The sequence below is a fragment of the Bacillus rossius genome, chromosome 12, assembly GCF_032445375.1.
Source record: "Bacillus rossius redtenbacheri isolate Brsri chromosome 12, Brsri_v3, whole genome shotgun sequence".
NCBI classification, from domain to species: domain Eukaryota; kingdom Metazoa; phylum Arthropoda; class Insecta; order Phasmatodea; family Bacillidae; genus Bacillus; species Bacillus rossius.
In genome coordinates, this window is record NC_086339.1 from 34,345,519 (window position 1) to 34,359,774 (window position 14,256).

Below are 14,256 nucleotides of genomic sequence, written 5' to 3' on the forward strand. Positions count from 1 at the left end.
TTGTGGAAGTTTTTATTTTAAGGAGTAGTTGAAAACTCAGGCGTGCTGAAGGATAACCATTAAGTGAGCTAAAGGACCACTAAATTATATTTTACATTTTAAATTGGATTTAAGCCAATAGTTATAAGTATGTGTGTGTATATATAAACACATACCTGAAGAATTTCAGTAGTACGTATAAATTGGCCGGTCCTGCACCTGGCTTTTGGCTGAGGATGGAGGATGGAATCAGCAAAATTGGATTCTGACGTCAGAGTTGCCATCTTGGATGACCAAGACCTTTGTCCTTGACCTTGACCTTTAAAATATTCCGGAAATGACTGATAAAATGCCCAAAATTCTCAAAAATCCGCCAAAATTTCCAGTTTTTTGGGGGGGGGGGGGGAATTTCGCCAAAAATCTTCAAAAATTTTAAAAAATTTCCTTATTTCGAGGGGAAAATGTCCTTTTTTTTTTGGGAATATTTCCAGTTTTATTTCTCAAAAATGCCAATGGTTTGAAAATTCCCCAAAGTGGATTGAGTTACCCGGGGACAAGCCGCTCTAAGCCGCCCAGATCATAAACTCGACCATTAGAATTCACGGCCGCCATCTTGAGTTATGATGTAAACGTTGAAATTATCGTTACAGTCACCATATTGAAAATCCATACTTTTTATGCTAGCAAATCGGGAAAAATCTTAAAAATTTATAAAAATATTAATTAATAAAATTTTTTAAAAACATTCCACCATGTTGGGTTATGACACCACGGACGCCATATTGAAAATATATTACATAATTTCTACTCTACTACAGGAAAATTGGCAAAAATTTGCAAATTAATAAATATTTTGTTCTGTATTGGCTTGAACTGACTAATTATTAGCTCCAATCGGTTTACTAAAGTAAGGAGACAAACCAGTTACTGTTCCTACATAGTCTTTTTCTTCCAGACAGAGGTTCTCGATACTGTGATTAACAGACTGCTTGACATCGTCGGAATTGTAAATGGGAGAATTCACTGTCTTTAATGTGCACTTCTTCAATTTGTTCTCTAACGGTAATGGTTTGCCATTTACACAATTCAGCCACAAATTATATTTTAAAGATCCGTACGTTGCTACTTAATCAGTAAACTGGTTGATTATGTTCTGCTTGATATCATAAAGAAAAGTACAAATGTCTTTTGACTTAATAAATGTATTTAGATAATAGTAGTCTTTCAACATTCCACGAAATGCAGATTGCGCCAAGTAGATCTGTTATATTTTACCTGTAATGCACCGAGCGCAGTCTTAGGCTTAGATTAATCACATTCGGTTGATAATCATCTGATTTTGTGCTTACGCATGCCTACGAGTCACCAATCTAAAGTGAGGAGTCGAAATGTCTGCATGTAGTTCAACAGTAGGCACACGGACACCACCTTTACATTTATCACATGCTGTCGCAAGCTGTTGATACGTGTAAACCAAACATGGCACGCATCGCAGTGAAAAACGGTACGAGAAGGATTCTTTATACATTTGTTCCTCTCATGTCTTCGTGCATCATGGGAAAATGCGAACAACATATCACAGTAGCTGCAAGGATGCCAAGTTGATGAAAACGAACCTTTCAGGCTCGAACTAGATGATGATGTAACTGATGTAGTACTAATTCCCGGTGTACTCTGAAGCACACCAATCAATTGCTGTTGTAACGAAACCTTTACTTTCTGCCGCGCAGCAGGACCTTTGCATGTCTTCAAGTGTACTTTTAACTTATCATTTCTTGCAAATTGCTTGCGACATTGTTTAAAATCAAACTTTTTGCGAGGTATGTTCTTAGCACATTCTCTCTTCTCGTGTCGTCGAGAACCACTGTTGTTTGAGAAAATCTTGTCACAGTAACGACATCAGTATCCGCTATTTGTGGTTGTCGAATCAACAACTGTTAAAGACTACATCGACGGCGAATAATCATTCATCAAGGTTTCCTCTACAGCCGCAATAGTCTCCGCTAGTGTTGTCGTCAAAGATGCCAAAGGAATCTGCGCCACCATCGTCGACACTGACGTCAGGTTTCCCGTAGACGATGGTGCAACTTCCATCGATTCGACGTTAAAGATGGTAAAGATGCCATTGAGTTCAAAAGAACAGGTAATTACGTGACTTATGCACCAGATGAGAAAAACTATGCCATCCTTACACCGCCGCAGCCAGTGACAAATTTTAAGTCCCGTCGTCTGGGAACTCACTTATATACACGAAATCAGTCAAATAATATGCTAATCAAAACAAGAACCATTTACTATAGTACACGAGTCAAAACATAATTCAAAGAAGAAATCACACTGGAAAAAAAAGGAAGCCCATATGGAAGCAAATCCGACAAAAGAAATAAGCAAGCAATACACGCTGGACACACACAGACAGAGGACACGAAGTGTACACACAATTAGACACACAAGGGAAACGAAGTGTACACACAATTGCACACAGGACTCGCAATGTACACACAACTATACAAACTGGACATGCAATGTACACACAATACACACAATGAAAATGCAATGTACACACTATTACACAAATCTACACAGAATACATGTAATGAACACGCAATGCACACACCTTACACGCAATGAACACGGTGTATACACTGGAAACGCAATGGACATACAGTACACACACTGGACTTGCAAAGAAGAACATGCTATGGAGATACAATACACGCAATGGACACACTGTACGCGCAATGGACTCACAGTACATATACACAGGACATACAAAGGATGTGCAATGGACATCTAATGGACACAGTACACGCAATGAATACATAAAACATGCACACAGGACACGCATTTGGCTAAAAGGTAGCACATTTGGACGAAAATTTAACTTCGTGTGATACAATCTCCTCAGTAAGATACGATCTTACAGGCTTGACTACGTACATTTAACGAAAAGGACGCACATTTTAACGAACATTCAACTCTGTAGGATGCGCTCGCCTATTTACGGTAGGATATAATGCCTCCAACAGTCTTTGGCTCAAACAGTCTTTGGCTCAAACAGTCTTTGGCTCCATCACTCATTGGCTCCAAAATGTCTTTGGTTCCAACAGTCTTTCGCTCCAAAAGTCAATGGCTCCAAAAGGTCTTTTTGGCTCCAATAGTCATTAACTCCAAAATTCTTTGGCTCCAACAGTCTGGAAGCCCTCGCTAAGTGTTAAGAAAAAAGTTTTTCATTAAAACCATACTTCAAAGATTTTATGTTGCGTTTCACGAAGTCTTTGTTGATTGTCAAGAAATTGGGCCGAGATGTGTTTCCCGACTTTGCACCGCAGTTTACGAGTAACGCCGTGAAGGTTCGCGACCTTGTCAAGGCGACACTCTCGAATCATCTCAGCGATGGCGAACTGGGGTTCATAAACTTCACTGACAATGGAGTAGGAGGGGAACTTTATCTCTCAGAAAATAGAAGCTAGTGCTTAGTGCGAAGTCTTTTTAATTGTTCGTGCCGTCGCCCGTCGCTCCAGTCTGAAGGAAGTCGGGATTAAGTGACAGTCACAAAAGTTTTACGTCGTCACAAGAGATAACGTGTAGCCTACGTACATTTAGGTTAATCACATCAAATTCGTTTAATATTCATCTTTCAAATTAAAAAATATATATTTTTTAAATTTCTATAAAATGACACACCTGCATCTGTGAATTTAAGTGTCCCTCATGTGCACATTTTATTTCTCATTACCTCAACTTTCCTTGGCGTTTTCGTAAAACAAATATTTCATAATATTTTGTAGCCAGAGGTTGTTCCAATATATTCGTATTGTAATAACAACAGACCTAACAAATGCGCTTTCTCATTGCTAGCTTTTTTTAAAAATAATTGAGAGGAACGAACAGCTGTGATGTGACTGACTCGCAAGACCTCGCATGTAATATCAAGTCATGGTTGTTAAAGTGTTTTGCCAAACGCAGAAACAAACGTGTTAATTAATTACTACCTTAAGTTATTAAAATACCAAATGACTGGAGAAACTATTTATTTATGTTTAATTTCATACAGCTGCAAGGAAGACAATTGATCGCCAACTATTTATCGTGACAAAAGGTTTAATTGACATTAAACACTCTTAGTACACTTTCATGGCATTCTGAAATTCTTTTATCACAAGCAGGTTTTTGAAAATGAAATGGTAAATTTTATTATTTATATCTATATTTCCAAACTAATATCGCAAAAAAAAAAACATTTAAAGACTATAATGTACGCGCTGGTATTTTTAGTCTTAAAGACTACCATATAGGAAACCTTTATATATATAAAAGTATTAAAAACATATAAAAATAAATTATTTTGTTTTAGTTGCGATTCGCTAGCGTTGATCTTAAATTAATTACATAATTTGGACCTTAAAAATATATTAATCTATTTTTAACAAAAGAATGGTATTCCCTAGCAGCCCCTGGTAGTCCCTGACAGTCCCTGGCAGTCCTTGGCAGACCTTGGTACTCCTTATTAATCCTTGTCAGTCCCTGGTAGTCCCTGGTAGTCCCTGGTAGTCCCTGGTAATCCCTGGCAGTCCCTGGTACTCCCTGGTAGTCCCTGGCAGTCCCTGGTACTCCCTGGCAGCCCCTGGCAGTCCCTGGCAGTCCCTGGTACTCCCTGGCAGCCCCTGGCAGTCCCTGGCAGTCCCTGGCAGTCCCTGGCAGTCCCTGGCAGTCCTTGGCAGACCTTGGTACTCCTTATTAATCCTTGTCAGTCCCTGGTAGTCCCTGGTAGTCCTTGGCAGTCCCTGGCAGTCCCTGGTAATCTCTGGCAGTCCCTGGTACTCCCTGGTAGTCCCTGGCAGTCCCTGGTACTCCCTGGCAGCCCCTGGCAGTCCCTGGCAGTCCCTGGTAGTCCCTGGCAGTCCCTGGTACTCCCTGGCAGTCCCTGGCAGTCCCTGGCAGTCCCTGGCAGTCCCTGGCAGTCCCTGGCAGTCCCTGGCAGGGCCGTACTCAACTGTCTGGAAGCCCTCGCTGCCAAGCGGACGCTAATCCACAATACAACAATGTTTGAATTTCCTCTTGTATATCAGAAAAAAAAATAAAATTGGTTTCCAGATGTAGTAGAGATAATTTAAAAATTTCTAACTTTCAAAATTTCTAACTTTCATCTGTACATTTCTACACAAAGAAAACCTGGCTATAATTTTGCAAAAATAACTCGCTGTACGGCTGTCCCCCCACCAACAAGTGCTAGTGCCTGTTGTAGAGAGGGGGCAGGGGCCAGGAGCGAGGTCGCCTCGCCGTCAGTAGCGGAGCGGCGCCGGCGAGATGCTGTCCCTGGGCTCGCGCAGGCGCAGTAGCAACTGGAGGTGAGTCCTCCCGCGCCGTCCCGGACTTTGTCTTGGTTTGCAAGTATGTCCAGTCTGCGGTGTTGTGAGTACTAATTTATGGAAAAATTTATTTTTTAGGAGTGGTAAAATTGCAAGTCAATATTACTGTTTTTTTTTGCCAATGTCGGAAGCGTACAAAACCAATTAACGTAAAAAAAAAATCCTTTAAAATTGTTGTATTGCGGGTGAACTAAATATAAAGTGAAATTACGTTGCCTACTCGTTTATTTTTAATAATATTTTTTTTCTGTGGAATCCCAGAAAATCATATTCCATCAAATGTCCACAACCAAAAAAAATTTAACGTTAACACAGGAATGAATTTGTGCCAAAAATAAACCAGATAACAGGTAGAATACATCCTATGAATTAATAACATTTGTTCAATGTTCATACAGTGAAACATCCCTAGAGATTAAAAAAAAAAAATCAGAATTCACTATCCAAGATGGGACATTAGCCCGGATTGAAGTCGTTTCGGGGAGTTGCCAAATGTCGCGGTCTCGTTGATGAAGCTGATAGCAGCTATAGCTACATTTCATACTGAAGAGAGGCCCGTGTCTTGTCTTCCCGACACACATAAAATCTATGCATGCTGTCTTCTGCAACACATATCAAGGGCACAGATAGTCGCCATGTATAATTCATGCATTTATCGAATTTGCTTTTCTAACCGCAGATAGTTGAAATTTTTTTCTATGTTAAGCATAAGCACACATATTTATAGATTGTCCGACGTTCTGATTGACGATTACTAGAGACCTGTAACATTCGCGGATTCATTTCGCGATAGGATAGAGTCCAAATACTTTTGACATTATTTTGCTTCAGTGATTGGGCCACGGTTTATCTGAAGGACTCTGGGCCAATGAAATATCTTTAACAGAAGAATTAGCGAATCACGATCATTCCAGTCAACAGGTGTTACGAGTCGGTAACCAATCAGCAGATGTTATTTGCACGAGTGCGTAGAGGTTCATGGAGTCTATCCTTTAGGGATTTGAAATCGCGAATTTTACAGGTCTCTAATGATTACATATTTTCACTATCTTATACAATCTTATAATGTATTGAAAATTTCACCTGAAATAAATTTTTCAGGAGAATTGATTAATTTCAATACACTGTCCGCCATTTAAAGAACTAAAGACTGTACCTAAATTATGAGTCGTGCTTTAAGTGTCAAAATGGATATGAATGGAGATGGGAAAAGTGTAGAATGAAACAAGTAAAGCTGATAGGAGCTGCAGACGATGCATGAGTCTGTGCTTGTCAGGACGAACCTGCATGACGCAGTGGTAACACACTGCACCCACGCCTCATGTGACCCCGCCATCGCGTCGGCCCGACGTCAACCCCCAAATGAAAATAAAAGCAAATACAAAAAAATAGTGCGTGGAGTCCCTCCGCGCGGAAGAAGTGAAACTTCGTAATGTGCAAATGAAAATAGGAAGGGGTAGAAATTGATTTTTAGTGAAATCATATTGTATCAAATCAAACTAAAAAAACAAGTAAATGAAATAGTGAATATTATAAATTAAAATAGAACAATAAAACAACCAGTACGTATTTAAGCTAATTTCACGACGCTCACACTGTTAACTTCGCTGCATAGCAAGAATACCACGCGCATGTGCTTGGAATATTGGACGCTACTCGTTGCTAACGCTCGCGCTGGCCTGTAACAAGTATACTACGCGCATGCGTTCGAGTGCCACGCATTCACTCTCGCTCTGTCTCTTTCTATTCCCACTATCCAGGAGCGTTGAACTTTTAACGCAACAGTGCTTTCATACCCCCTCCATGGTAGCGTTAAACGTTTAACGCAACCTTGTTGGAAGTCGCATTAGAAGTTTCACTTCAACAAAGCCTCTGCCAGAAAGGCTATGAACTGAGTTCAGTTCCTGTCGACGTGAAACTTGGTGAGCGGAATGTCTGTCTGAACAATACTAAATGTGAATTCTGTTTCCTATCTTGTACCTACCAGATACGCGTGGTATAAGTTAGAGCAGTCTGAACATTTCTTTTTTGTAGTTCAGTGTTCCTTACTGGATAAAAATCACCAAAGTAGCTTTCCTCATAACAACTAATCGTTTTATAAATTTATTGAAGTGTAAATGACAACCTACGAAAATATCGGTGAATCATTTAAGTATAATCATAGTGCATTTCTAAGGTCATAATTAATATGCTATAGATAATTAAGTTAATAATTCCTCTATCTTGGTCATTCAAGTTGAAATAATATGTTTATATTTCCATATGAAATGTAGGGAAAATTCCAAGTTTAATTAGTTTTCTGCCGAAAATAGCTAAACACTGGTAGAATACAAAAATTTCTTTGTTTTTTTAATGGAAAATAATAATAAATTTGATACTATTTTCACATTGGACTTAAGCAAAGAGGTGCATCGAGTACACTATTTTCTTCGACTGTGTATCTCTGATACCACATTTAAGTTGAAAGAAAAATATTAATACAGTTTTTAAAATCATTTACCTTATAGTGACTTTAAAACTTCGAGGCATATACATAGTAGTGTGGTATATCAATGAAGAAAATATGCGTACGAGGCTATTGGTGGAAGATAACACAGCACCGTCTGTTAATAAGGGGAAAATGGACAACCTCATGGAAATTTAATTATGTAAAATGTTTAGTAAACATTCAGAGCACGGGATCAGCTTATGTATGTGTTGCTGTATCGTTGAGCAAGACTTTATGTGTAGAGATAAACTGATGGCTATGTGTGCATTGTGTTTATGCTAGGGCATAGGTGGTATATGAATTTACTCACACACATAGGTATTGCGGCAACTCAAAACATTTAGTGTTGAAATAATTACCTTGAAAGATTTTAATTAGCAGTTGTAAGTACGTTTTTAAATGGATATACTTGATATTTGGTGAATATTTGTACCAATGTATCCGTTATAAGTACATACAATTATGTTAATTGTTTGTTACCTATTGAGAGCTATATGACAGCTAATATATTACAATCCTTTTGCAAAACTGCCTCATTATGAAATTTTTCTTGCAATAAAATCTTCCTAATGTAACACGGTCAAAAATTAAAATGAGGCAAATAATTTAATAAAAAACACATTACAAAAGTTCTAAATGTACATGCAAAATGTAGGCAACTCTTTCAACCATGGAATACTGCCACATATCTATATGTGGCACTCCTTGATTGATGCTAACCGTCATTGCCGACACACTATATGCAATAGAACCGTAATACATGTGGGAAATTGTCGTTCTGCAACACCTTTAAATACAAAACAAACAAAAGAATAAAAAAATGACTCATGTCAAAAAACAACGGACTTTTATTTAAAATTCAGCTGAGATATTCTGGCGTGAATAAGTCTTTAAAATTGCTTCCATAGTGGGAAGCAATTAAAAAAACGAATCATAACAAAAATCGGAGGATACAGTTTGGTGTTGCAGCTACACATCTATCATCTCCATCCAAAATTTAATTACACCACTGGATAGCTAAAGGATCAAAGAATTCGTTACGCTAAGTGAGGACTATGTCGAATCGCGCCAGGTGTAGGGGTAAGCGCCGCCATTTTGAGGTCATTTTGCTGCGTTTCGAGATTTAAACTGAGTATAACTTTTGACTCGGAGAAACTACGACGTTCGTTTGGGTTTCAATCGCCATCTCTCGTCAAAATCTATCGATTGCACATATAAAACATTAGTTTTAAATAGCTACAGTGAATATATATGGTGTTAAAATAAAAACAAAACATGATGATAGCATTCATAAAAGAGCGTATTATATATTTTGTAAAGAAAATATTACCAGTTACGCACTTGTATTTACGAACAACACACGGCCGTGTCCATGACACACCCACACCCCATTTTTTTTGACGTGACAACGTCTAATAAATCGATGAACGCCGGCTGCACGCACGAAAAAGTGTCCCGTTGCGCACATTGTTCCGTTACGCTGTGTCCCGTTACGCTCATTGTACGCTTGCGCCGCATCTATCTCTCTTCCGCTCGATTGGCCTCTGCGTCCGAGGAGAAGAAAGACAGCGGCAGCACACAACTTACATCTACACGTGAACTGTTTCGTCGACTGGTTATAAAGTGAAGAGAAAAGTTAATGTGGTTTTCATTGCTTATTACAACAACAATTTCGGCAATAAAGGTTAATTATTCTTGCATTTTAGAAATCTGATTACTAGTATAATTTAAAGTATTTATTCTTTTATTATTAAAATAAAAATGATTCAATTTTATTCATAAAAGTATGCAATCATTTTTCATCAATGTTCTGTTATGACGTTGTCACGTTGAACTATCGTCCGTAAACCGACTTTATAGACAACCAAATTTTTTTTTTTTCACGAGGAGACAGGTCGTTTGGTGACACTGAGAACATGTTGAGCTCAAAAGTGAAGGTGTTTGCGTGTTGGCTGTGCTGTGTCGCATGGGAAGCTGAGGTGGCTCGTCTGCGCAGCGCCATCGACCCCAGTTGCACGCTGCGGGTGGAGAGACCCGTGTACCGGCAGGACGAGCTGAACAAGGCCTTCGACTACATCAAGCCCCGCAGGAAGTGTGAGTCTGCAGCGCACTCGTCCCAGCTCCGCCACTGCTGTCTCGACCGACGGCTTCATACCAATGGCGGCTTCAGGATGACTTTTCGGGAGGGGCTATCGCACAAAGAAAGGTCGCAGTTGCAAAAAAATGAAAGTGGTCAGATATTGGCCTTGGAATGTTATTTACAAATTACAGGTTTCAAATGCAGAACCTTAGTAGCTCCATGCAACTTTTAATGAGATAAAAGTTTAACATATGAAATTAAATATTTAAGTAAACATAAATATACACTAATCATTAAAATTTGTCTCGGGAGGGGCTATCGCCCCCACCGCCCCCCTTCTGGAGCAGCGCTTGCTTCATACGTGCTGGGAAATAGTTACAGTCATTACAATCTCACAGAACTATTTTTTCAATAAAAGAAGAAAATCCATATACTAAATTATAATTAATAACACTATAATAAGATCCTAGTAATGTTAGCAGACTTTCAAGGCCATTGTCTGAAGTGTCCTTGTACCCAGTAGGTAACTGCTCCCTGATGATGGTGACTGCAAAGTCGACCGAAACGTTGGTGAATTATTTGCCAAGGACACGGCTACAACCCAGAAGCCAAGCTACTTAAATTCCTAGTAAATTCTGGAAATAATTTTTGAAATATTTACTTTACCAAAGTAAATTAATACCAAAATATCTATACAAAGCATATTTATGGAAAATTTTATATTTTGGGAGTGACAGGATTGCAAGTCATATCAATTTTTTTTACCAATGTCGGAAGCGTACAAAACAAATTGACGTAAAAAACATGTCCTTTAAAAGTGCCTTATTGCGGGTGAACTAAATATAAATTGAATTTCTATACTTGTTTCTTTTTTATTATTATGACGTTCATTTCCTGATTCCTGAATGTTGTTCGGATACTTATATTTGATGCAATTCAGAATGTCTTACAATTTTATCGCATATTCTTACAATAGTAATATTGAATTTAAAATTTATACAGAAAAAAATTACGTCTGGAAACAATTATAAGTAAGTTCAAAAACGAGCCTAACTTATGTGAGGCACCTCTCAATAAAACTCGGGCTTAAATGAGTAAAACCTTTGTGTAGGAGATCCAGAACATGGCCTTGCTGATAGGCCGCCCATAATATTTGAACAGCAACTTGGAGTGAGCGCGGGAGTTTCTACGAGTTTTCCTTAAAACTCAAAGCTCGAGGATGTGGGGGAATGTCCCAACTCAAAGAACAATTGTGAATCCACACAATTCTAGATCACAAAATATTATGGTTTCCTAGCATGAAACAGTGACCATTTACTACATGCTGTGTAAACATGCGATGATTTTCGTAAGCAGCTATGTCACAGAATAGCCCCAGTTATTGACAATGTACATAATAAGCTGGAACAGGGATGCCAACTTGGGGGATTTCCCCCCCAAATTAAGGGGGGAACCAAGAAGTAAAGAGTTTTGTTAGGGGGTACATTTATTTAGGGGGATTCTTTAGGGGAATTTTTTTAGCGGGTACATTATTTAAAAAGGTTTTTTGAGAAAATTATTTTAGCTCTCAAACAGAGTGTACAATGAAAACTTTAGGGGGTTTTAATCGACATCTAGAGGGATTTAAAGTTGGTCCTAGGAGGAACACTCTGTAGAAGTTGGCATCACTGAGCTGGAAATGTATAAAGTACATTCTGAAAGCAGAGCTTTATTCAGGGAATGATCAAAGGTTCCTGTAGGTTTTAAACTTAAAGCAAAACCTGATTATTTTGTGTCTGGATTAATAAAATACTTAATTAGTTTTCCTACTTCAGTGGCATCATGTCCACTGAGGTAATCCTTCAGTGTTGAAACTGCAAGCCAGGCCTGAAGGCAGGCACTGTGGTGGTGTTGTTGCGGCAGTGGGGGACATAGTGACGGGTGTTCTAACTGCACGCCAGGCCTGAAGGCAGGCACTGTGGTGGTGTTGTTGCGGCAGTGGGGGACATAGTGACGGGTGTTCTAACTGCTCGCCAGGCCTGAAGGCAGGCACTGTGGTGGTGTTGTTGCGGCAGTGGGGGACATAGTGACGGGTGTTCTAACTGCACGCCAGGCCTGAAGGCAGGCACTGTGGTGGTGTTGTTGCGGCAGTGGGGGACATAGTGACGGGTGTTCTAACTGCACGCCAGGCCTGAAGGCAGGCACTGTGCTGGTGTTGTTGCGGCAGTGGGGGACATAGTGACGGGTGTTCTAACTGCTCGCCAGGCCTGAAGGCAGGCACTGTGGTGGTGTTGTTGCGGCAGTGGGGGACATAGTGACGGGTGTTCTAACTGCACGCCAGGCCTGAAGGCAGGCACTGCGGTGATGTTGTTGCGGCAGTGGGGGACATAGTGACGGGTGTTCTAACTGCTCGCCAGGCCTGAAGGCAGGCACTGTGGTGGTGTTGTAGCGGCAGTGGGGGACATAGTGACGGGTGTTCTAACTGCACGCCAGGCCTGAAGGCAGGCACTGTGGTGGTGTTGTTGAGGCAGTGGGGGACATAGTGACGGGTGTTCTAACTGCACGCCAGGCCTGAAGGCAGGCACTGAGGTGGTGTTGTTGCGGCAGTGGGAGACATAGTGACGGGTGTTCTAACTGCACGCCAGGCCTGAAGGCAGGCACTGCGGTGGTGTTGTTGCGGCAGTGGGGGACATAGTGACGGGTGTTCTAACTGCACGCCAGGCCTGAAGGCAGGCACTGTGGTGGTGTTGTTGCGGCAGTGGGGGACATAGTGACGTGTGTTCTAACTGCACGCCAGGCCTGAAGGCAGGCACTGTCGTGGTGTTGTTGCGGCAGTGGGGGACATAGTGACGGGTGTTCTAACTGCTCGCCAGGCCTGAAGGCAGGCACTGTGGTGGTGTTGTTGCGGCAGTGGGGGACATAGTGACGGGTGTTCTAACTGCACGCCAGGCCTGAAGGCAGGCACTGTGGTGGTGTTGTTGCGGCAGTGGGGGACATAGTGACGGGTGTTCTAACTGCACGCCAGGCCTGAAGGCAGGCACTGTGGTGGTGTTGTTGCGGCAGTGGGGGACATAGTGACGGGTGTTCTAACTGCTCGCCAGGCCTGAAGGCAGGCACTGTGGTGGTGTTGTTGCGGCAGTGGGGGACATAGTGACGGGTGTTCTAACTGCACGCCTGGCCTAAAGGCAGGCACTGTGCTGGTGTTGTTGCGGCAGTGGGGGACATAGTGACGGGTGTTTTAACTGCTCGCCAGGCCTGAAGGCAGGCACTGCGGTGGTGTTGTTGCGGCAGTGGGGGACATAGTGACGGGTGTTCTAACTGCACGCCAGGCCTGAAGGCAGGCACTGTGGTGGTGTTGTTGCGGAAGTGGGGGACATAGTGACGGGTGTTCTAACTGCTCGCCAGGCCTGAAGGCAGGCACTGTGGTGGTGTTGTTGCGGCAGTGGGGGACATAGTGACGGACCAGTACCGGACATGGCGGCCCCTGGAAACGCTACTGAGGATGGTGCCTGTGCTGTCCTGGATGCGGCACTACCGCTGGAGGGAGGACCTCGTCAGCGACCTGGTGTCCGGCTTCACCGTGGCCATCATGAACATCCCGCAAGGTATCGCCTGTCAGACACAGGTCCTTGCTCTTCGTGATATGTGTGTGTGTGTGTTCCGTTTACCGAGTTCGTACCCATCTAGTTAGGAGCCAACGTCTCTTTTGCAGGCTGTCATGACCGCCTTTCTAAGTAAATTTCATGACATAAAAATTAACCCTTAGTGAAGTAGCTTGGCTTCTGGGCTGTAGCCGTGTCCTTGGTCAATAATTCACCGACGGATCGGTCGACATTGCAGTCGCCATCATCAGGTGGGTAACTGCTCCCTGTTGATGGCGACTGCAGTGTCAACCGAAAAGTCGGTGAATTATTCACCAAGGACACGGCTACAACCCAGAAGCCAAGCTACTTCAGACAAAGTCCGTGAAAGCCTTTCGAACATTATTAACTAACCCTTAGTCCCACCTTTATACTTAAAAACATAACAATTCGTTTCGGATATATAAAATTAGTCGTGTGTGTTTTTAAATAAAAAATTATGGAAGGATGAGTACTGATAAAGATATTTGGTAATTGGATTTAAGAAAGCAGTTCATATTTTTTGAGAGTTACTGATTGTCTATAGCACTTCTACTTTCATGCAATGTAAGAGTTTGTAATATATTCCCCATGTAATTTATCTAACTGCAGTGTATGCCTTCTAGCAATGCGGTATTTGAGATGGAGAAATCAATCGGAGTTGTCGATTCTACTAACTGATTTACCGTGCGTGCTTTTGAATTAACCGACTGCGAACTGCTGATAGAACAGTATTTC

At 41.4% G+C, this 14,256-nt stretch overlaps 1 protein-coding gene across 2 annotated transcripts in view; it reads left to right on the plus strand.

The window, feature by feature from the left end:
• The first annotated feature begins 5,227 nt into the window (after nt 1-5,227).
• Nucleotides 5,228-14,256, plus strand: part of LOC134537823 (pendrin-like) — a 51,969-nt gene continuing 42,940 nt past the window's right edge. Inside the window, exons 1-3 of one of the 2 annotated variants that reach the window (XM_063378671.1) lie at nt 5,228-5,330; nt 9,836-9,933; nt 13,342-13,503. In XM_063378671.1, coding sequence (XP_063234741.1) covers nt 5,290-5,330; nt 9,836-9,933; nt 13,342-13,503 — 301 coding nt within the window. In that variant the 5' untranslated portion in view covers nt 5,228-5,289. The remainder of the gene's footprint in view (nt 5,331-9,835; nt 9,934-13,341; nt 13,504-14,256) is intronic. The other variant, XM_063378673.1, reaches the window with a different exon arrangement.